This window comes from Seriola aureovittata, chromosome 21 (genome assembly GCF_021018895.1).
Source record: "Seriola aureovittata isolate HTS-2021-v1 ecotype China chromosome 21, ASM2101889v1, whole genome shotgun sequence".
NCBI lineage: Eukaryota > Metazoa > Chordata > Actinopteri > Carangiformes > Carangidae > Seriola > Seriola aureovittata.
Genome location: NC_079384.1, coordinates 19,183,150 through 19,205,337, shown reverse-complemented (window position 1 = coordinate 19,205,337; position 22,188 = coordinate 19,183,150). Strand labels below are relative to the sequence as shown.

The following is a 22,188-nucleotide window of genomic DNA, read 5'->3' as shown; positions in this document are numbered from 1 at the left end:
GAATCATCACGCGGAAGCTTCAAGGGGCAGTAAAAGCCTCCACTGAAAGCAGACTGATAAACTTCAAGTTGCACTGTAAAATAAGAACAAATATATCACCACTGAATTAAAATGGTGGTGAACCCACTGAGGATTCTCACCATCAGCACTCTCATTAAACTTGTTACCAGCAGCAGCAGCAGACACTGTCAGCACAGAGGCTCTGATAAAGCCACTGTTCACAATTTATACAGCGTCATGATTTTCCCCTAGGGGATAAATAAAGTATCTATCTAACTATCTATCTATCTACTAAACAGAGGCTAGACAGTGGCACATCTAAAAAGTGGAAAGGAGGGTGAATATTGGAGTTAGATTTATCATTAACAACTTCATGAGGTGATAATATGTCAAAGCTGTGAGTCTGTCAGATCGTTTTGGTGTTCCTCTGCCATCTGGTGGCTAAAAATTGAACACCGTAGCTTTAAGGTGGGACAACAGAAGTAAAAAAGCATTGAACTTCTCCGTCAACACAACTCAGTGTCAGCTGTCAGAACTAAAACCAAACATAGGAATAAGACAGATGCCATCCAGGTCTTAAAGTTGGTTGAGGTCAGGGCTCAGTCAAGATCTTCCACATTAGACTGGGAAAACCAGTTGTCTTTGCACTGGCGTATTTCCCTTAATCGCAAAGTCTTAAATATCATTGTATATAGCGCTAAGATTTCCTTTCAGGTATCGGTGGTGTGGAGAGTGTAGGTCTATTTGTTAAATGTCAATCCAAAACAAATTTCCCTAATTTTTCAACAAACAATGTTTCGCCATCATCTCAACATGTCTGTATTTGTTCCGTCAGTCTTCAGGAGCTTCTGCTGAGGTTTGACAACCTGATATTTGTCTGGTTTTCATAATGACTTCACCTCCCTCTTTTCTGGAGAGAGATGGTCTCATAAGCCTCCCGAGAGCCTCATATCAGGAGTGGACCTCACTGACAGCTTGATATCTGATATTTAATGAAAGGCCAAAATTGATTCGAGCTCTGTTTCCTCCTGTTTGCCGCTCCTGGCCCTGACCTTCAATCAGACTAACTGACAGTCCTCCTTTCCACTCACAGCCTCACACCGCAGCAGCTGTTTTCACTGATTTATACACATTCAACCAAAGAACAGGGGGGCGGGACTAATTAGAGAAACCAGCTGCTGTTGTGATCAACTGAGAGGAAAACCTGCAGACTCAACCTCAACAGTGCCGGATTTCACACCACTGATGCACACCAAGACGATATGTCGGTCAGAGGACGAAGCGGGTCGACTGAAGGTCCCGGTTCCACATTTTCATCCGTATCAGCTGTTTTACAGATCAAAGGCCCCCACCCACCTACCGCCACCCCAGCGACACCCACTGCCTGCCACTGATCCTCTATGGGGAAACACGAGAGAGGAAGGGACAAACAAACCGGGATATGTCACACATGATAACGCCACCCCGCTGGACGAGACAGATGCTCGGGCAGGGGTTTCAGAGCTGAGGTTGGAACACTGTCACATCTGATCTTGGCTTTGCGTCGTTATGTCTTGTAATGTCTTGTTATCACTTTCTTTGTCTTTATCTTGCTTCACCAAATAAAATATGAAACAAAAATAGAGCTTTTCTCGTTGACTCAATAGTGCTTTGTAGCACCATGAAGGTTCTCCACAAAACCATTTGAAGGTTGTGCCACAGGGAACCTTTTTAACATGGTGGATTACTTCCCCAGAAGGGTTATACTCAAAATTGTTCGAGTTTAAAACCATAGATAATCTGTTAGTTATGGCAGCACAAATGCTTGTGCAGGGACCAGTGAATATACTATATATTTATATAAAATCTGCTCCTCTGGACGGGCAGTCGGTCCAGCCTGAAGAAAACCAAAACATTCAATAGCTGAAAATCCTGTTTGAAGAGCAGAGAAACATGCTGGATCTGCAAAGACTTCAGCATCCTGCAGCTGTCTGTGTGGCTTCCTGCTGCTGCCGTATCACTGGAGGGAGATCGCAGGTCTCCAAGCTACAAGCTGTGATTTGTACTGCAACATCCTGCAGGGATCCACTGCCTGACTGGGATGAACATGCAACAAGAACCACATGTCACATGCCAGGTTCACACTCACATGTTATAAAACGTGTGTCATGTCAGTGCTTCACCTAAACAGCCACAAGCTTCTCCAACCTCTTGCTAAAGTCGTGTGCTGTAGCCACAAACACACAGCAGGTTTCTTTACACTGGAAGCACTGACATTTCACAGATACCATAGGTATCTACTGCAGGTTTTCAGCTGACAGTGACAAACTGCTTTGCAAAGACTGGTGCAAAACGTGAATAAAAAGCTCCTCAATAGCCTCTGAGATCAATGGACTTTCTCACTAAAACTAAAATGTACCAATATCAGCTCAGATTTCCCTTTTAACTTGCATCCTTTGTCCCAGTTCCCCAGCCGTACCAGTTTGGTTGCATGTTCATATCTGGCCTCGCTGTTTGGCATCACCCCCTTATTTGCTTTATCTTGTATTTACTGTTCTGTGTTCTCGATAATCCCGTATCACTGTTCTCTGTCGTTTCCATGTGCGGACTGAATGCAGATTTTCTCCCGAGGGACAGTGAAATATCCATCCGTCTGTCCATACATTAATCTCTCAATGCCTACTCTAAGATTCATGGGAAATATAATCTTAAGTGACCAAAACAAGGTCTTTCCTCAGAGTGCAGCAGGTTTTATTTTCCAGTGAACGTCATCTGTATGTCTACAAATAAAGATAATTCTATAATTAGACAGACTCCATAAAGGAAGGAGAGAAAAACAGACTCCCACTCTTCCAAATTAACTACTCACATGAATATTCAGCACATTCTTGGTTGGTTGGTACTGTTATCTCATGCCACACTAGTTTGTCATTTAGTGCTGTAGTGGATAAATTATGTTGTTATGTTAAATATGGACCTGACATCTTCCCATTATGGAGATTCAGGATTTCAGTTTGCCTCTGTATCTTTTGAAAAATCATTTGAACTAAGTAGGAAGTGCATTCTTTTCAGCTGAATGGCTCTGACCCTCCTCCTCTCTTTCCTCCCCCCTTTCCCACCCTATCCGCTTCCTCCTCCTCCTCCCTCTTCCCCTCTCCTGGCTAAACCCTACAGGCCACCGCAGTGCTGCCTCTGACCGGGTTTGATGGACTGAGCTGCAGCACAGATCTGAAATGTCAAACCCGTGGATGATGATGATGATTTTTATTATTATTATTAATACTATTGTTATTATTATTATTTTACTTCCCCCTTTTTTAAACTGAATGGCTTTCTTCCAAACTGATGGCAGCCGCCTGCTGCACTCAATCATCTCCGGCCGAAGTGGAGCCTCTAAGTGGAATTAGTGCAAATTGGGGAGTTTATATGAAAAGTGCGTGCGGCTGTTGAGTGTGTGATCAGTCAGTGGTGTCTCACTGAGTCTGCTCGACTCTCAAAATCCCCTCCAACCCTCCCTGACTCCGCTCTATCCTCCCTCAACTCCTGCTTTTACCAAAAAAAAGAAAAGTGAGTTGACTAATGTCACAGGAAATCAGAGGATGAAAAAACTGAAAGTGGAGCTGCTTCCTCTGCTTGCCAACTGGCTTTTGGTGTCGATGTTGTTTGAGAGCCCAAACAGTCGGCGTTTGTCCCCTCTGTCATGTCTTCCCCTGGCAGAGTTGATTAACATTTCACTCACGTCCAATTCAAAGTTCAGGCTTATAGATGAGGGGAGGCGAGGGAGAGAGGGATGGGGGAGGAGGAGGTGGAGGAAGAAGAAGGAGGAGGAGGAGGGAGGAAGAGAGGAGGGAGGAAGGGGGGGGGGGGGGGAGGAGGATGGATGGATAAAGCAAAACCCTCCAAACACCCACGTCGGGCCAGTTTCTCCTGCCAGCCTCAGGTTTTCTGCATGTGAATGTGAATGTGAATGTGAATGTGCATCGACATGAGCTCTCCCTGCCTGGGAAGAAGGGAAGAAGGAATGGGGGGATGGAGGGATGGAGGGATGGCGCGGCGCAACACTTTGCGGGCACTTCTACCAGGCTGCGCTGCGTGCGTCTGAACCTGGATGCAACAGCCTCCTTCCTTCCTACCCATTATCCTGGCACGGATCGGAATGATAATCAGGTGGGAGGTCGGGTCCTGAATGTTTGACAATCAGTGCATGCACGGAAACTCTAATATTCAAAATCTGCCATAACTCAACTTGAACACCACTGATCTGTCCATATTTCACAAAGCCGTCATTAAAACGCTTCTCTGCTCATATTCCGTCCCTGCACGCAGCCACCAGCCCGGCTCTCCTCACAGCCAAAGCCCTGCACAGCAAAACCAAAAAAAAAAAAAAAAAAAAAAAAAACCAGAAGCCCCGGCTGGTGTCTTACCAATGTGGATGATGGAGTCGGCGCTCACTGTGTTGCATTGCAATATCCACAGGGAATGAAATAACAATATCAGCATTTCCATCTCCAGTTTGAGCCAGAAAGGCGCATCCACGGATCCACCTCGCTGATTTCTGTGCTTTTCTCCAGTGATGAGCAAATCCAAAATAAGCGTCGGTGCGTAAAAGCAGGAGCAGCAGCGGCAGCAGCGGCAGCAGTAGCAGCAGCAGCAGCAGCGGGATACAGTGTTGAGTGAAATCACCAGCAATAGTAACAAAAAAAGAAAAACCAAATCCCAAAGACCAAACTGTTGGCCGGAGTCGAGAGGAAGAGGAAGGGTAGAAAAAGAAAGAAACAGAAGCTTCCAGGGCTCCGGAGAGAAACAAACCCGGGTAACTGAGGAGGGAAGCGGGGAAGGATGAGAGAAGACACCGGGGGTTTGTTTCAGAGGTTGAGATCCGCCGGACGAGCAGCTCTGACTCTCTACCTCCGAGTCTGAGACATAACACACTGCAAACTGCGGAGGAGGAGGAGGAGGAGGGACGCGCTCTCTCTCTCTACCTCTCCCCCTATCTCTCTCTCCTCTCCCCCGACCCACGTGACTGCAGAGCCTCTATCTACGGCGCTGGGAGCCCGACCGGAGAAAAGAGAGGCGAGGGATGGAGATGGAGAGAGATGGAGGGATGGAGGGATGGATTGGAGCCGGTGCGCACCGCAGAGGAGACAGGGTGAGAGGGAGCGAGACGCAGAGGTAGTCGCGCCCCTGATCAGTGGCTTTTTGCGGGATGACTCGGAGAGTGGAGAGGCGGGAAGACCGTCGGTGCCGGTAAAGAACTTGCAACAGTCTGCCTTCACGTTTCACGCATAGAACGCGCTCTCTCCTCCGATTCAAGTTCGTTTATTCGGCACCGACCAGAGGATCCGTCACCGCTGCATTGCCGCGTTGCACTGTTGCATGCGTGGATTTACTCCGTGTGTTGCAGACACATCGCTTCATTCTGCTCGTGCTTGTGACTTCGATACTCGTGCGTAATTTCAAGACAGTATTGGTTTTATCCCGTTTTACCCTTTTCTCGTGGAAAGGGGAGATGTTGTAGTTCTATAACATAACCTTAGCAGCTTAATTCAAACTAATACTGATTCTTGTGCAGATGTCTAGAGTTGCAAAATTCTGAATGAACGTCGGATCTGGTGTGACATCGGCGTTCAGCGGTATTTCCCGCTGGCAGCTTGGGGAGGTTGTGGATGACGCGTGGCGCACAGACGGGAGCTACCCAGCTGCAGGTTCCACTTAAACGGTGATCTCTCTCTCTCAGCTCGGGATGACCGAACCTCCGACATGTGAAACACGTTCAGCTCTAATGTTGCTATCAGGCGTCCGGATACAAGGCGAGCAGAAGCTCTGGCGTCGCCCCGTGCGTAAAATCTCCCCAGCGCTGCATGGAGGATTTTCCAGACACGGAGAGCGGGAGCAAAGCGTCAAAAATCAAACAGTGAGGAGGAAAAGCGAGTCGTGGTAGAGAGAGGGGTTTGGGGGGTTGCAGACGGTATGGATGCGGGTAAATAGGGAAGTGGACTCCTCAGCTCTGCGGGAAAGGAGATTCAGGGGACTCTCGGACACTGCTGGTGTCCCGGCGCAAGTGGAGAGGAGGGGAAATGTGTTCGCGGCAGGATGTAGCCAGGGGAGTTTTCACCGAGTCAGCAGCAGCGATCTCACACACACACACACACACACACACACACACACACACACACACACACACACACACTGACGCTGCTGCCTCCAGGGTTTTGTACGCTCTGGTAAGCCGCCTCTGTACCGCAGGTTTAACACTCTAACGAGGTTTAATGAAGTCTTGGATATGTTTGTCGTCTGTAGCCTGAAGCCTGAGACTGACGAGGTTACACGGATCCTCGGCATATGCGCATGTGACGTCGCTGACCTTTCCCGTGATGCCATTCCAGGTGATGTTCTGGCGGACCGTGGGAGCCAGAAGGATTGTTTCCACTCAGCCGGAAGAAGATGGAGACTGGAGGTTACTACACTTGACCTTACAATTAAAGGATATTTCTTGCAAATAAATGTGACTCAGAAATGTCTTTTAATTGTTTGGCTAAGTGTAGTTCGGCTATAGTGTTGGGATGAACCCCTGCTTGTGCTGCCTGCTGATGGACCCTCCAGTTTCAGCACCACACCGGACCGGACAGCTCCTCTGGATTCATAAGTCATTTACAGACTTTAGTTCTCTATATATGGAATCCTAGAAGGGACAAATGTATCTGCATACGGTGTGAGCTACATGGCATTGATTGATAAATTGAGATACTACAAAAGCTTTATACAATCAATATTCAAGTCAATAAATTTAAACATATATTTTGTTTGACACAAATTAATTAAACAAGATCAGGGGAAAACTGAAGAAAATTCAGGTATTTAAAAAACAAACACTAATTTGCTGTGGAAAGCATTAGGATGCTGTCAAAAACACCACCATTAGTTGGACTTTTGATTTTTTTTCTCTTGACTCTTCCCTTGAATTAATAAGTGTTATTTAGAGGTTAAAATTACACTTGGAAACATATAGTTGGTTTATTCAAGCACAGTCAACATTTTAGCTCTCGTCTCATCCGCCAAAATGTCAACTATGCTTAAGTACATCTGTTTTGGCACAAATGTTTGAATCAGAATTGTCAAAACTGTGAGTGATATCTCTTTTGAATAAATGTTTTTGTACTGATGAGGCTCTGAACCGATCAATGGACTTGTTGATAAGTGTGATCAGTTTATGTGGACTCTGAGGTGAGACAGAATCTGTGTGCTGACTGGAGGCCTGACGCATGTAAACACTTGCACTTCACCTTCTGTTTGCTCCCATCAAGATTATCGACTGTTCAAGCTCATCTTATAAGACAGTGTCTCCTTCCACCCCCATTTACAATCAATACCTGTCATTATTAATATCAACCTGACCATTATCATGGTCATCACCAACATCACCAGTATGGATCAATACATGAACACAAACTCATATAATCAAAGCGGATTAATATGAATTTAAATCCTCATTCATAAAATCGCGATTCTCATCTTTATCAATACTGATCAATACGTCAACATACAGTCAAAGCTCATCATCAGTGTTGTGACTACAGTCATAATCATTGTTAGTACTGTAACATCATCCTCATCTCCCTCATTAATAATGCTCTCATCACCATCATCCTCAACATGTGGCACCATCATCTGATTAATTGATCAATTTTTTCATAAAATTTTATCGTATGGAAGTCATAACCATGAATTATTAATGATTTATAAACTAATAAGACATTAAAATGATTAAATCTATTTGTCAATATCTATATTTTTCATCCATCTCCAAACATATAGTCATATTATATTATGGCAATATCATATAATACAGACAATATATATATTATAAAATGTATATTTTATATTTTATTGCTCTCCAAAGAAACCCACACATTTTTAAATTTGGTGATTTTTGATTTTTATGATAAACAGAGATACAGTGTTGATGAAAAGAACTTTATACTATATTAGACTATATTATTAGATTAACATCATATTATTGTATTAATGCATCTTTTTATATTAAATGATTGGATCTTGATTGTTAATAGATTTTTGTTGCACATACACAAACTGAAATGGCAACAGCCTGTTGCAGCAGCGTCACTGTTGCCCATTGATGGAACATCACACCTCCTACTGGCAACAAGCTGTTACTGCGAGGCTTTTAGACTGAAAGAGAGAGAGAGACAGACACAAAACATGATGTGAATGTTAAACATGTCCACTATAGTAAAAATGGAAAATTCATCAGAGAATAAATTTAAGCATCAGTTAATCCCACACTCTGTTTTCTTTCACATCATTGCTCCTTCATAAAGGTTAAACAATGGCAATATGTAGAATTTATGAGCAGTATTTGTTTATAACACACTGTAAAATAGCTGTAAGCAGATATAAGAACTTTTTAAACTGTTTATTAATGTATACTTCAATAGCTATAACTGTAGCAGTAGTATAAACAGTATAACACAGCAGTTAATTTGTGGGTTTCGTAGCAGTGGGTTTAAATCCTGCCTGAAAGTTTTCCTACAAAAACACATTTGTGAATTCAGCACCACATATATGGAAAAATACTTATATTTAAATGCAAAAGTTTTTGTCTTTTTATGTCTTAACTTATTGTCCATGAAAGTATTATAGATTATACTGTGGGATCAAGCATTTTTTATTTGTCAAGATGACTTTCAGGCCTTGTTAACAGCCAGTGTATTGCTTCTTTTGGTTATAATTTGTTTGCATTCATAAAAGTGAAGTGATAATATTTATTCTGTCTGCTCCATGTTCTCTCTGCCACCTAGAGTTTAAAGATCTGATGCGTCTTGCTGCTTCTAACTGAACTTGCCTGTGAAACTGAGAGCTGACTGCCTGAAGAAAAATCTGGAGCTCTGTTCAAAGTGAAGTCTCACTTTTGTTATGAAAGCCTTGATTCTGGATCGACTTTATTTCTCTCTGATGGAAACTTAATCTTCAGCTCGTCTTTTAAACTCAGCAGCTGAATCAACCCGGAGTGAACAGCCGTGCGATGACACAGCTGATCACACACAATAATCATCAGCTCTCAATCATTTGATATCATGTCAAATGTCTGCACAGAAATCATCCACTCACCCTGAAAAGATTCTGCTCCCTCCAAAAATAAACCTCCTCTCCTTTAGCTTCCTCCATCTGTTTTGTCGGCAGTAACTCCAGCGTGGATGACAATCTAATTGCATCCTCATCTCTCTCTGGTTTAATGGGCTGTCAGGTAGCATCATTACACACTTTCATTGCTTCCCTGCGCAGCTCACATATTGACAAAAAGTGACAATATGTGTGTGTGTGTTTGTGTAATGGAGGGAAGGTGCAAATTGTTTGAGGCTTGTATGGTATCATACAGCTAAAAAAAAGTTAAAGCATGAAACCAGTGTGAACATATGTGTGTGTGTTCTTATGTTTCTAGATTTATGAGCCTCTTGTCTTCATATGGATAAAACTGTAAAACAAAAAAAACACTGTCAAGAGTTTCATCAGTCACAGGAGATTTGTTGTGATTTTGTGACCTAAACATCATATCATTTGATGTTCACTGATGTCACACACACTTCGTTGAACCATATTGAAGCCCTTACAATTTTATAGTTTTTTACTTAAAGTTACGTTTTCACCTGTGCCTGTTTGTTTGTTTGTCAGAGGGATTACACAAAAAAGTACTATACCGTACTTGGTTGAGGGATGGGGCATCAACCACGGAAGAACCCATTAAATTTTGGGGCAGATCGGGATCATTTAATTGGACTTTGTCTCTAAAGTCTGGTGTATGTTTTTTCATATCCTTAGTAGAAGTCTGTGCTCTCTGAGTGCCCCAGTTTATGGTATACAGTACATTTCCTTGGTATCAGATCTTAAAGAATAGAGTCAAATTTTTTTAGGTCTGTCTCATCATTCATTCTCTTCATAATGGCCCTTTCTAATGTAAATTATGGGGGACAATAAAAACTCTTTGTTGGATCAAATCCTATTTATCAATCAAAACATTTTCAGGAGCAGTTGGGGATGAGATGTCTGACATTACCACTTTGGACTTTGGAGGACCTCAGGGGACTGTTCTTGGACCTATCTATTCTATCTATATGTTACAATTGGGCTTTTTAACTTATCGTTTTAACACATCTGATAATTTCTATGCAGACGATACTCAGCTCTGCTTGTCTGTGAAACAACCTAAATGACTGCCCGAAACTTTGAGATTTCTACATTTGACAGATGATAAAACCCAAATATGATAAATATTTTATCTTTTGTATGTGCTGAAAACCTAACTGATGCTTGTGTTGCTCACACCTAGATTATTTTAATTCAGTCAAGGAGCTTTAGCTTGTCTGCAGATGTTTCAAAATGCTGCAGCAGGTAGCAAATTACTCAGGTGTTGGCCAGTGGAATTTAGAAACAAATTAAATTACAGGGAGATTGTACATTTGCTATCTTTGCTCCTGAACTATAAATTTAGAGACACTTTGTCTTTTATTATCATATCATCCTGCTTAATTGGCTATCTTGCACTCCCTCGCTTTTCTCAACTGATGCTTTTTCAATTTGAGTTATTTTGTTTATTGTTTTTTTTAATATGTTTAACATATTTATCTGTTTAGTGCTTTGTACTGTTTGATGCCCTCTGTTTTGAAGGGTGTTAAATAAAAATATAGTTGCTTTGTTGCCAAGCTTTGCAAGGTACAGAGTACTTATAAATGGAATAAAACTAAAACAACACCTTGTCTTATTTTTTAGTATCTCAATTTGTATTTCAGCATTTCTATGCAGGAATAAAAAAAAGAAAAAAGGAATCAAAAAAGGGCTCTAGTGTGCACAGTGGGTCATAAAGGTGTGCTTTGCCATAGTAGTTTTAACCTCACTCTAAATGAAAGCAACAATGATGTGTGTGATGTGCAGTAGACAAGGAGACATGAAAGCATTTGCAAACTAATGTATTGAATGAAGTTCACAAGTGTAATAAGACAAACGTGCATGTTTATTCCAGAAGACACTCTGAGGATCATCTGAGCTGCCGACTGCACCACATTGTTTCCTCAGCCACCAGCGGAGGAGCAGTAATCAACTTTCCAAACAAAGCAATAATGTTGTGCAGATTAGGCTGAGCAGCAGGGAGCAGCAGCCAGATCAGATCACATCCATCAGCAGTGAGACGGCTGTCTGAGGCCGACTGCAATAAGACTTCAGAGCTTGAAACCACAGGAGTGTGTGTTTGTGTGCATTTGTGTGCAAGGCTGGAAAATAACTATAAATATGCTTGTCATGTTGGCTGAGAAGCTTTTTTTATGTGTTTTTTCAAATAACATCTAAATTAAATAATTTTACTTTCATGTCAGGAGATTGTTGCTGACGTACTGTACTCATGTATTTTTGGAAAGGCAAGACTCACAGGGCAGCGTGTTGTTCTGCTGTCACATCTTTTCCAGGAACAGGTTTGCTTTGAAGAAGCTCTTTTCCCTCAGAGGGCGATCTGTGAAAAAGAAAAGAGTCCACCTGACACAGAATAACAGCATCACATGACCCTTGTCTGACTGGAAATTTGTGTTAGTTCAACAAAACTTTAAATCACACAACAAAAAAGTTGGTGAGCTCGCCCCCTCTTGGCCCCACGCTCTCTTCTCCACCTTTCAGGATCTGCAGTAGAGATGAAGGCAACAGAACCGCCCGTCTTCTGATTGGACCCTGCTTTGTGATTGGTCACTGGTCATTGTCCAGTCAGATTCAGGTGAAAAAACAGAGTCAAAATTTGTACTTAAAAGTGTGGGAACTTTGAACGCTGAGTTTTAAACACAGTTTTCTGCTCTGTATCATAGATGTTTACAAAATCACTTCTTCTTTCACAGTGTCTTTGTGTTACCTCACCAATTATATTCTTTGTTCACAGATTTTAATCACACCATTTTTTTTAAACAAATACAAGTCTCTTCCACACATGCACAATTTCTTCATATTAACAAACTTGAATGGTTTACAAAGGTTGATGTACAACTACAAACCTAAACCCTAATTTGAGCCCATATAGGTATTGGGTGTAGTCATGACTTACCATTTCTGGCTGGTTGTGGGGGGGACACATCATTTGTGGTACTGAGTTGGATTCTGGCATTCCTATGAAAACATCTATTTGTAATTATATTAAATAAAATGGCTTTCCATTGCAGGGCAGACAATGACATTTAGGCAGCTCTTCACAATACAATACTGAGAAACATTCATTTCAACTTAAAATTTGTTTTGAGCACAACCACCAAAAGTGAGATTTAAAAGTAAAGCTAACAACAGTTTGAGTTTGTTTTCTAAAAAATGTTCACACAGAATTTCCCAGCATAAAACAAGCCATGTTAAATGTTGGTTTAAGTGCCATCTGTTGGTGACAATAAAAATGAGAGTCTAATTCACATTGAGACAATAATAATTAAATTAAAGTAAAAGTAAAGTATTTCAATGTTGAAAACCTGACACAAATACAATGTTGATTGAGTGCTTCTTTTGTTTCAACATAAAAATTGTGACTGTGAATGTAACTCTCATTCAGTGATGCTGCTTTCATGACACTGCAACCAATATACAGGTTTATGCAAAAGCTATCCCAGTTTCAGATAGAACATGAAGCTTTACAGTGATCCAAAGCTGCAGATTATGTTTACAGATTTCAAATTATTAAGTCAGGATATTTCCTCTCCTGCTGTCTATGGGATGATGAGATAATAAAATACAAAACTAAGTAATCCCTGTTGAACAAGTGTTGAATTGGTGTTTGGGATATTAATATTGCCTTTATTTTTGAATGGGGATAATGGAGAATAGATATGTTTGTACTTTGACTGTACATAGATAAAGTCCTCAAATTATCCAGTAAATTAAAAGACGCTGTTTAAATCTAAATCAAAGTATTATAAATCACAATCTATACATGAAACAATTATGTCAAGTTCACAAGGGATGAGTGTTTGTATCAAGTGAACAGTCCCTAACATTTGTGTGGATGGATAGGAAATCTGGCTTTATGGATTTGTCTTGCTCTTATCTTGTCTCTCATTTAAAAAGTACTGGAGGAAAAAGAATGGCAGCCAAGACGAGAATATCAATTTAAGAGAGACGAATGGGAGAAGGACCACTGAAAATAAGATGTATTTGTTTTTTGTATCTGTTCATTAGAGCTGATCCCTCCTCTACTACACTGGATATCCAGTCTAGTCTCTGTCATGCCATTGTGTCTTATTCCTTTAAGCAGAGAACCCTGGGTTGTTGCTGCGACCTTTTCAAGCTGACACAACTCTGAAATAGCTGAATTTTAACAAAGAAATCGAGTCATTTTGGGAATGCGAAGACATGCTGGGGAGGTCAGCTCTTCATATTTATTCATCAAGTACAAAAAAAAAGAAAAAAAGATTGTCCTTCCACTGAAGGCAACGGTTAGGGCTCAGCTGTTGACGCGTTGAACCCTCTATGAGGTTTTTTGTTTGACTTTTCAGGCAGCTGAGATCTGTCAGGATTTAATGATGAACGCAAACATGGTCAGAATATAAACAGGAAAACGGACTCATTGTTAGAAATAGGAGTTCTGAAACTCTAGTGTTCAAGATTGATTTGTAGAAAATAAGAATAAATGTAGCGTAGTAGCTCCTAACACAGATGAGAAATCTCTCACATGGGTTGTTTATGAAGTCACTGACATACCACTTATTTTTATTTTTTTTCTTGAACCATGTGTAAAGCTGTTCTTGAACAAACATGATTTATGTACTGTCTAATTCTATTATTTCCTTTCTGCTACAGCAATGAAACCCACTCTCCATGAAGGTCCATAAACCATCATAACATCACCATTATTAAACGCTGTCGTACATGACATGATTTGACTCAATTATGACCTCCAGAAGGAATGAGGTAAGCAGCACACAGTGTTCCACTCAGGTCTTCACTTTATTGTATTTTCTCCTCAGGTAAAGAACAAACATCAAACAGGTGTAACACTAGATGTAGAGTGTCATGACTGCATTAACACACAGATCAAAGAAATCTGACACTGATGCAATCTCATCTTCAAACTAAGAAGCCTTCAGCTTTGCAACAGGGACCATTGCCTCAACACATCTAGAACCAGCAAAGGTTTCCTGAGTGCTACATGATACTTGTTTAAAAAGTTCACCTCTTTGAAAAGCCTAATAAAACTACTTATTCTCTCCAGCTTCCCAAAATAAATGGAACCCCACAATCACTTCAACACACACAATTCCCAATAATGACTACAATATATTCAGTTTTTTAACTTTATATTAATATCATATTAAGAATCTTACATGACAGAGACTACTTAAATGTTTAAAAGAGATATAGTATTCATATGTTGTCACTCTCTAACCTCAAACTAGCCAGTAAAATGGATGGTCACAGGCTAATCATGTGGACTGTGCCTTTGTTTCCTGTCCAAAATTAAGGATTGTTTCAGAAAACATTAAGAATTTAAACTATACAACCTTTCACCATTATCACAATAAACTGCATATACTGCTAGAATGCAAACCATAGTGGCAGAACATTTGAGAGTTAGAGTCAGGTAGAGTCAGGTTAGTGGAGACCGTGTAGTAGGACAGGTTGCCAGCAGGCCAGTCCAGATACACTCCTAGTCGCTTAAAGCCAGGAGAAGACACATTAACAAGCACTGTTTTAACATTGTAAATGTGACAGTATCCATCGCCCATGTTTTCCTCCTTATTCCTCTGTATGTGACACCTGCACAAACATAACCCAACCACTCTACCTCCCTGTAATGACGCCCACTCAGCCCCTCTTTGCACAACACCTGCTGCTACATGTCAAACCTCTCTGGCTGATCTTTGTATGGCTGCCGTTTCCAGGACTTCACCTTTTTGTTGTCCTCAGAAAGAGTCAGGACCAGGTGTACTGTGTCCGAGTCCAGGGTCAGCTCGCAGTCATCTGATGGAGGGACATAATCTGTTACCACATCACCATCCATACTGCATTTACAAAGCTATGTCCTCAATGAATGATCATTAAATCCATACTGTATCCGGTGCCCCATTTTTCAATAGATGTGTAACTTACATTTTTGTCTTTTATTATAGGAGTTTAGAGTCAGTGGAAGCTCAAGCACTCAGTGGAGTTAAAGTGTTAGTTGAAGTGTAAGTGCTAAAAAGTGTCTGGCTCAAAGATATTTAAAATACAAGCTGAAAGCAGTAAAAAGTTCAGTTTGAAATGTAGCTAAAAGGAAAGAAAGTTGAGGTGTCAGTTGATGTCTATGCACTAATTATTTCTCATGGAGGATAGTAAAGTATTAGAAACACCTATAATGCAATGCTGTTAAATGTAACCATAAACTGCACCCTCAACAATAACCATGAAGACCAATCAACGGCTCAGTAAAAAAAAGTTCCATTAAAACTGAATGTAGGATTTATTCACCTCCGTTGTATTAGGCTGAGCAGCCAGTGCAGTAGACATCATTGTTAAGTCTGAGAAAAGTGATGGTGATGAAAAGAGCATCAATCATACATGGCTATATCTCAAAAAGTAATAAAATTCAAGCTTGAAAAAGGCTGATTTAAAGTAATAAAGACTTATGACCCGCTAAAAGTTTAAATAAAATTACTAGCTTCAGTAACGATGAGGCAAGGAGAATCCTTAAAAAGAATTAGGGTGAAATAAAATAAAAAAGTTTAAAGGAAATAAAAGGTGCAATTAAAGGGTCTATTAAAAGAAATTTGATTTACATCCAAGGGAAGCTACAAGTTTCTAGCCCTAAGTGTTTAGAGATAGTTACGCATGAACAAAACATGAGCACACTATTGACTTACACCAGAACAACTCTCTTCTGGCTTGTATGGTTTCAACAGGAGGCATGTAAGGACGGTTGAACTCATCAATGATCAGGATGCCCTCCCTATAGCAGTGAATGCCCGCACCTTCCTGTCTCACATTTTCTACAGCTGCCACAAGGAAACAGACATAAACGGGTCTTCAAGTATTTGGCATTGGAGTTTTAGGCGACTCCAGGAACTCAGTCAAAACCAGCATGCTGTACCTTTGATTCAAGAAGCTCCCTGATCATCTCGCTCTTACTTGACACAGTCTTGGCTTTTGCCCCTTCTATAATATCAGTGCAGGACCTAATGACGTTGATCTCTCTCTCTTCACACTCCAGCCACTTGTTAAGGCTTTCAATGTTGAAGGGTGATCTGAGGCTATCTTCAAAAACTTTCATCATTGCTCTGTCTTGGCAATGACCTGTCGAAGGTTTAACATGTAGTCATTACACAGGTTTTGGAAGTTGTACAGGTTCTTTTTAATCCGCGGAAACAGTGACACTTGTTTGTCTTCCAGGGATTCGTTGCATCACCTTTCCAGTTGCCTTATGGCCTCCAGAATGCTGTGAACCTTCCTAACCTTTGGGGTGCTGCTATCAGCAGCCATTTGAGGTGCTCTGAAGTAAAAATTTGTCAGCTGCACCAGCCAGACTGTCATTGGGACAGCTTTCTCTTTTCCTATCATTTGGGGAATTTGCTGTTAAGTTTGCACTGTATCTTCAAAGGTTGTAGGGTTGCATGCGAGAAACATATTTACCATGAAATCTGCAGGAGAAGTTGTTGGTTATGGCATTTTCTTCATCGGTCAGCTGTACAGCACCTTGCCCTGAAATTTCAACTAAGGGGATCTTCTTTATCACAGCCTCCATTCTGCCCTGGATTTCCTGAACGTTGCTAGCATCTACTTTGTCGCTGTCAAAGGCAAAGAAAGCATTGGCCCCATAAAGGATGCCTATCACTACATGTGTTGCCTGGATGTTCTCAAACGATTCAGAATACTCAATATGTTTGGTGCCAAGGTTAGTCATCAGCTGTATGAAGTTAGTGGTAGCTTTGTACTGAAGCATCACTCTGCTCTGATTCTGATATTTCTTTGTATCATTCAGGTATTTGGCAGATCCTTCTAACAAGCCAGGCCTCAACATCAAACAGGGAAGAGGTGTCTTCAATGTAATCAGAGGCAATAATTTTAAATGCGCTGCTGGGCTGTGGGCAGTCAACTGTGCTCTCTTTGAGAACGTCATTGTCCCACAGTGTGAAACCTACAACAAGTAAACAAAAAACAAACCACAAAAACATCAGTCATCTGTTGAAGCAGCAAAGCGAAGCCTAAAGAATAAAATACCGATTTGTATTTATCAGTTTGGTGGCAGCTGTGTTTGAAGAAACTCTGCAAGAAAAGCGGCATCAGACTGGTAGTATTCAGTTGAAATACTAATGACAGGAAGCCCTCAGTTGGCATGTCACTCAGAAACTAATCAACTTCCTTTTTTTTGATTGAATAGCACTAAAGACCTTTGGTGACTAATTGTATGCATGTTGTTAAGAGATTCAGGAAGGCTGCACACAAGATGCAGGATAGTCTCAAATATCACTGTGCAGACAAGAACTGATGTTACTGACTTCTGCCTCTATAGATTGAACACCAGTAGGGGTATCTATACCTTTAGGCTCTGTGGTGACATGAATTTGAATAAGTTACCTGGGCAAGTCAAAAGATATTAAACTACCAATGTGTATTTAAGTTACTGAAAAGAAGTAATTTATCAGCTCCTTTATACGATCTTTTACCTGGGATGAGTCTATCTTGCCGAGCATCATAGAGCATCCCTAAGGTGAAAGGTCGACCCAGGGAAGTCACCACCAAGATGTCTGAAGATATGACTCCAACCTGTTGGGAAAAATCAACAACATGGGTCAAAGAGATAAGTGGAGACAAGTAATAGAAACATTTCTGGTAAAAAAAAAGAAAAAAAGAGTAATACGACAGCTGAACATTGACTGGGTTTCACCTGATGAAGAAGTGTAGATCAGCGGAGCTGTGTACGAGTCTCCTTGACTTCCAGCTTCCAGTCTGATGGTCTGTGATCACTTATATTCTGTCAGATACTTCTGACCCCTCACTCTGCAAACCTGGAACCTGTCGACTCGGATAGATCATGTTTCCGTTGAAATTTCACTGAAGATTTTCTCACAGCTGTTTTCCATTTTGGTATTTTTCCATGTCTCACATTGTTGTGTTATGTTTTTTTCTGGCCAATAATAAAATTAGCCATATTCACAGCCCTGTTAACTTTCAAGCTATAACAGGAAATTATTGAATACAGTTTGATAAAACATAATCCCCATTACTTAACATTATAAAACCTATGAATAAATTAAAACCTTTGTCTTTACATGTCTAATGTCTAAAGGGTGTAACAATAAACAGACAGCAAATTTTGACTTTGCTTTATTTCTGTGAATTTGTCCGCTTCACTTTGAGAGTGTGTGCATGGCTGAGTTACATATTCTTTCTTTCACTCAAATATTTACTTTAACTTATTTAATCATACTGCCTGAAAATGTGTTTTAAACCTGAGCTCTCTTTGATCATTTCTACGTTCAGTACAGTATATTTCTTATGTTATACTGATAAAAGCATCTCTTGTACCCTTAGATATGTCCAGATACTATCTTACTGTTATTAAAAAGTTGCCAGCTATACCTATAGAAGGAGTTTAGCTGAGGATGTCAGAGATTCAATCAGCAACAACACAAGGAAGCTACTGTTTGTTGTTGTTGCTACAATACAAAATAAATACAGTGAGGAATACAGCTTAATATGCACCTAACCCTAATTCCGTGACTCCTACTCAGAACCATGCAACATGTTAGTGCACCCTGCACTGTTGCAGTAGGATATGCAAGCCTCACATACCAAAACCTGAAAAATGTGAAATGTTATTTATACATTGAGACACATGGACTTAATACATACGTATCTAAGTCAGGAGATGCAACATGTAAACAAAATAAGACCTAATAATGACCACTTTATATTATCTTAACAATGTTTACATGCACAGTGGATTATTATCTTCTAAACCTGCTTGTGAACACAGCGTGATTCAAAATGAAGAAGGTAATTATTAAAACGTATGAATATGCCTGAACTCATTATCAGCCAGACCAGACATGCAAAAGCTCTGAATGCAAATTTCAGTTAAGTCTCGACTTGACTCTGTCAGATGATGCAAAATTAGGAATATGAATTAAAGCTGTGAGGAAAATATTTTCCCACATGCACTGCTTGAAACTCACACACATCTGTGAGACAGAAAAGCTACAGGTGTGCAGGAGGCAGGTCATGGGGCGGAGTCGGAAGGATTTAGATTTATTAAAGTTATTGCACAACATTACACATCATCAGACCGGAAGCTCCAGTGAGAAGTCAAAAGACTTGCACACAACTCTGAGCTAATCTACAAACCTTCGCCAGGTGAGAGAGAGATACTGGGATTTTTAGTAAATGTTTTACAAAGTTTAAAATGACATTACTGTTTTGTTTGATGTCTCTGTGACTATGATGATTTGTGTCTCAGCAGGCTGCAGACATGTCTTCAGATATCATGGAGAGGGCTGGTCTGGGTCGCCCCTTCAACCTCAGGATGCTGTATGACGCCCGCCGACAGAAACTGATCCCAGGTAACTTATGATGTAAACTACTCTAGAGTGTTGAAGTGTTAAATGTCACAATAATAAGAAAATATCAAGATATTTAGAGTATATGTTTGGGATGTCAGTGTCCCGTATAGTATTTCAACTAATTAACCTTAGTAAATATTACTAGTTTATGGACAGATTAAGGCCATGTTCAGGCTGACATTAGCACTGTGTGAAAAACCACAGCCCTCTCATTCATTGTAAAGGGACCACTGCAGTGGAACAGTAGAGGTGCTCATGCAGAGGGTTCTGGCAACAGAAAAAAACACAAGGTCATCCAGCATAAACCTGAATAGCTTTTGCTGCAACACAATCCAACATCCTCCAGCAACACACTGCAGAGACCAATCAATTTTTTATGGCTGTTGCCATGATAACTTTCCAAAGTTATAAAATCCTGTCACTGTTTTATGACCTGCTGTGATTTGTTTTGGAGTCATAGATCTATTACTGGATCATGTTTTGTTGTCTCACCAGCACCTGAAAAACATGGCCCTACCAACACACCCTCTCTGCTCAATGCTGCTTTAAGAGATTTTTTTCTCCTCTTCTGTAGGTTTCTCATTGTTTGGCGATGAAACTCTACTAAAGTACAAATCAACTAACCGTGAAGCTCACTGAAAAATCTCTGACCAGCAAACTTTCCTGCAAGTTTCATGGGGAGTTCTTTCTTGAAAGCCTCCCCACAACTTTTGAAGATGCAGTGAAGACCTTCCAGAAACTTCCAGACCTTCTTGGAGAAGAGGGAGCGGAAGCAGTTCCAATGAAGGTCTAGTTGGTGCCCTTGAATAAATTTTATTCTAAAGCTGAGCAGCTGCTCTGTAAGATCACAGTTGGTTAAATGAGAAAGCTTCAAAGCACCCTGGAAGACTTATATCAGATATTTACACTTAGATCAAGGGTTAGATTGAGAGGACCTTCCTGCTCACGTAAAGCATGCGCTGTACTTTGTCTTCACCTTCCTGCGGTGCAGTGATACCTACCTTAAAGTGCTGTCCAACTTTTTGGAATCACCTGGTCCATACTGCACTAATGATTTTGGGCCATCTACCGAAGACCTGTGGTGCTACTCTACTCGAGTGTTAATCAAAATGAAGAAAAAAGCCCAAACCTTTAGTGAGCTGGCCAACAACATGAAGGACAGCAGGAATGTCCGCTGAGATACACTGAGTGAGAAACACCAAGGAGCAAGCACCTACTATTACAAGGAAGGCAGTCTGGCCAGTGAGGTCTTTACATTTCATCGAAGACAGAAGAGACTTACTTTGATGTAAGTAATTGTTTCTGCATTGATTCACATTAATTTCCCATTTATTTGGAAACAGACCACGGGCTCCTAGTTTCTGTTTGTTTAATCATCTCTCCACCCTCAGACTTTCTCTACCCTTTGCCACCAGATCCTGCTCCTACCTGTTCCTCATTACCTCACATTACCAGATTGTCAAACTTGTATTACTGCCATTGCATTGCAGGCTTTTCCTGCCTATAGCCTGTTCCCTGTTCTTGTCCCTGTTCCCTGAAATTCTTACCTACCTCCCTTGTCTAGATTTTCCTGCCTGTTTGAACTCACCTAGGTTCAGGACCGAAATTCAGCTTGTAAACAAATGCTGAAGGGTAAGGCAGGTAGGCAGTTTGAGGGCATCTGCTGGAGAAATTGGAAACAACAGGGTCCACAAGAAATGTTTGAACTAAGGGAAGAGGGTGATGGGTGATAAAAGACATGTTTTTATCATTTCTGTCTTGTAAGTCCAGACAAATCTTATATGAAAAGTGTGAACTTGTCTTCATCAGATCAATTTATTAAAATCCTAGCGTTCCAATTCAAATGATTAGTAAAGTCTGAATGGTGATGACTGGAAACTGGTCCTGTCTTGTTCTCTCCATCAGACGACTGTGACCTCACCTTTGACCCAAACACAGTGAACTACATGCTCACCCTGTCTGCGAGGCTGCAATCGTGATCACCCTTAGAGGTTTGACTGCTCTCAGCAGGTGTTGTGCAAAGAAGGCCTGACCAGGCGCCATTACTGGGAGGTGGAATGGACCGGATACGTTCATGCAGGTGTCTCGTACATAGCAATCGGCAGGAAAGGAACAGGCTCTGTGTGTGCTGTTGGACAGAACAGGTTCTCCTGGGCTTTAGACCATATTCCCAGCAGTGGACACAGAGTCAGGCATAATCAAGAAACCAATAATGTCACTGTGTCGTCTTCAGGCTCTAAGCGACTGGGAGTGTTTCTCACTTGGTGCGCCAGCACTCTGTCCTACTTCACGGTCTCTAATGACCTGCATAACATTTACACCTTCCACGCCAGATTCACAGAGCCTGTTTATCCAGCCTTTTGTCTCGGGGCCAACTTTGACCATGGACAGGTTAGATTACTTTAAAACACAGTCACAGTTACTAACATTAGAAAGCTCTCAGTACATACTGTACATCCACCAAGGCTGCACAATTATCTAAACTTGTTATTTTGAGATTTGAGTCGGAGAACTAGGAATCTGTTTTTCTCAAAAATAAATATCTATGTATAATATAAAAGATATTTTAAGTAAAAGTAACTCCTCAAAGACTCTTTTGTCCATCTGGTAAAAAACACACTTGACCACTGCATAAAAAAAGGAGTTT

The 22,188-nt window shown here is 40.9% G+C and overlaps 1 protein-coding gene, 1 long non-coding RNA gene and 2 pseudogenes across 4 annotated transcripts in view; 2 read left to right on the top strand and 2 right to left on the bottom strand.

The window, feature by feature from the left end:
• grid1b (glutamate receptor, ionotropic, delta 1b) overlaps positions 1-4,890 on the bottom strand; it is a 522,039-nt gene extending 517,149 nt beyond the window's left edge. Inside the window, exon 1 of one of the 3 annotated variants that reach the window (XM_056365959.1) lies at positions 4,404-4,890. In XM_056365959.1, the coding sequence (XP_056221934.1) occupies positions 4,404-4,485 (82 nt within the window). In that variant the 5' untranslated portion in view covers positions 4,486-4,890. The remainder of the gene's footprint in view (positions 1-4,403) is intronic. The other 2 variants (XM_056365958.1, XM_056365957.1) reach the window with 2 other exon arrangements.
• Positions 4,891-5,095: 205 nt separating this feature from the next.
• Positions 5,096-7,142, top strand: LOC130162274 (uncharacterized). Its single transcript, XR_008826260.1, has 2 exons — positions 5,096-5,226; positions 6,280-7,142. It is a non-coding gene; the product is annotated as an uncharacterized LOC130162274 (long non-coding RNA).
• Positions 7,143-11,438: 4,296 nt separating this feature from the next.
• On the bottom strand, positions 11,439-18,015 carry LOC130162833 (stonustoxin subunit beta-like; annotated as a pseudogene).
• Positions 18,016-19,450: 1,435 nt separating this feature from the next.
• On the top strand, positions 19,451-21,947 carry LOC130162832 (neoverrucotoxin subunit alpha-like; annotated as a pseudogene).
• The last annotated feature ends 241 nt before the right edge of the window (positions 21,948-22,188 follow it).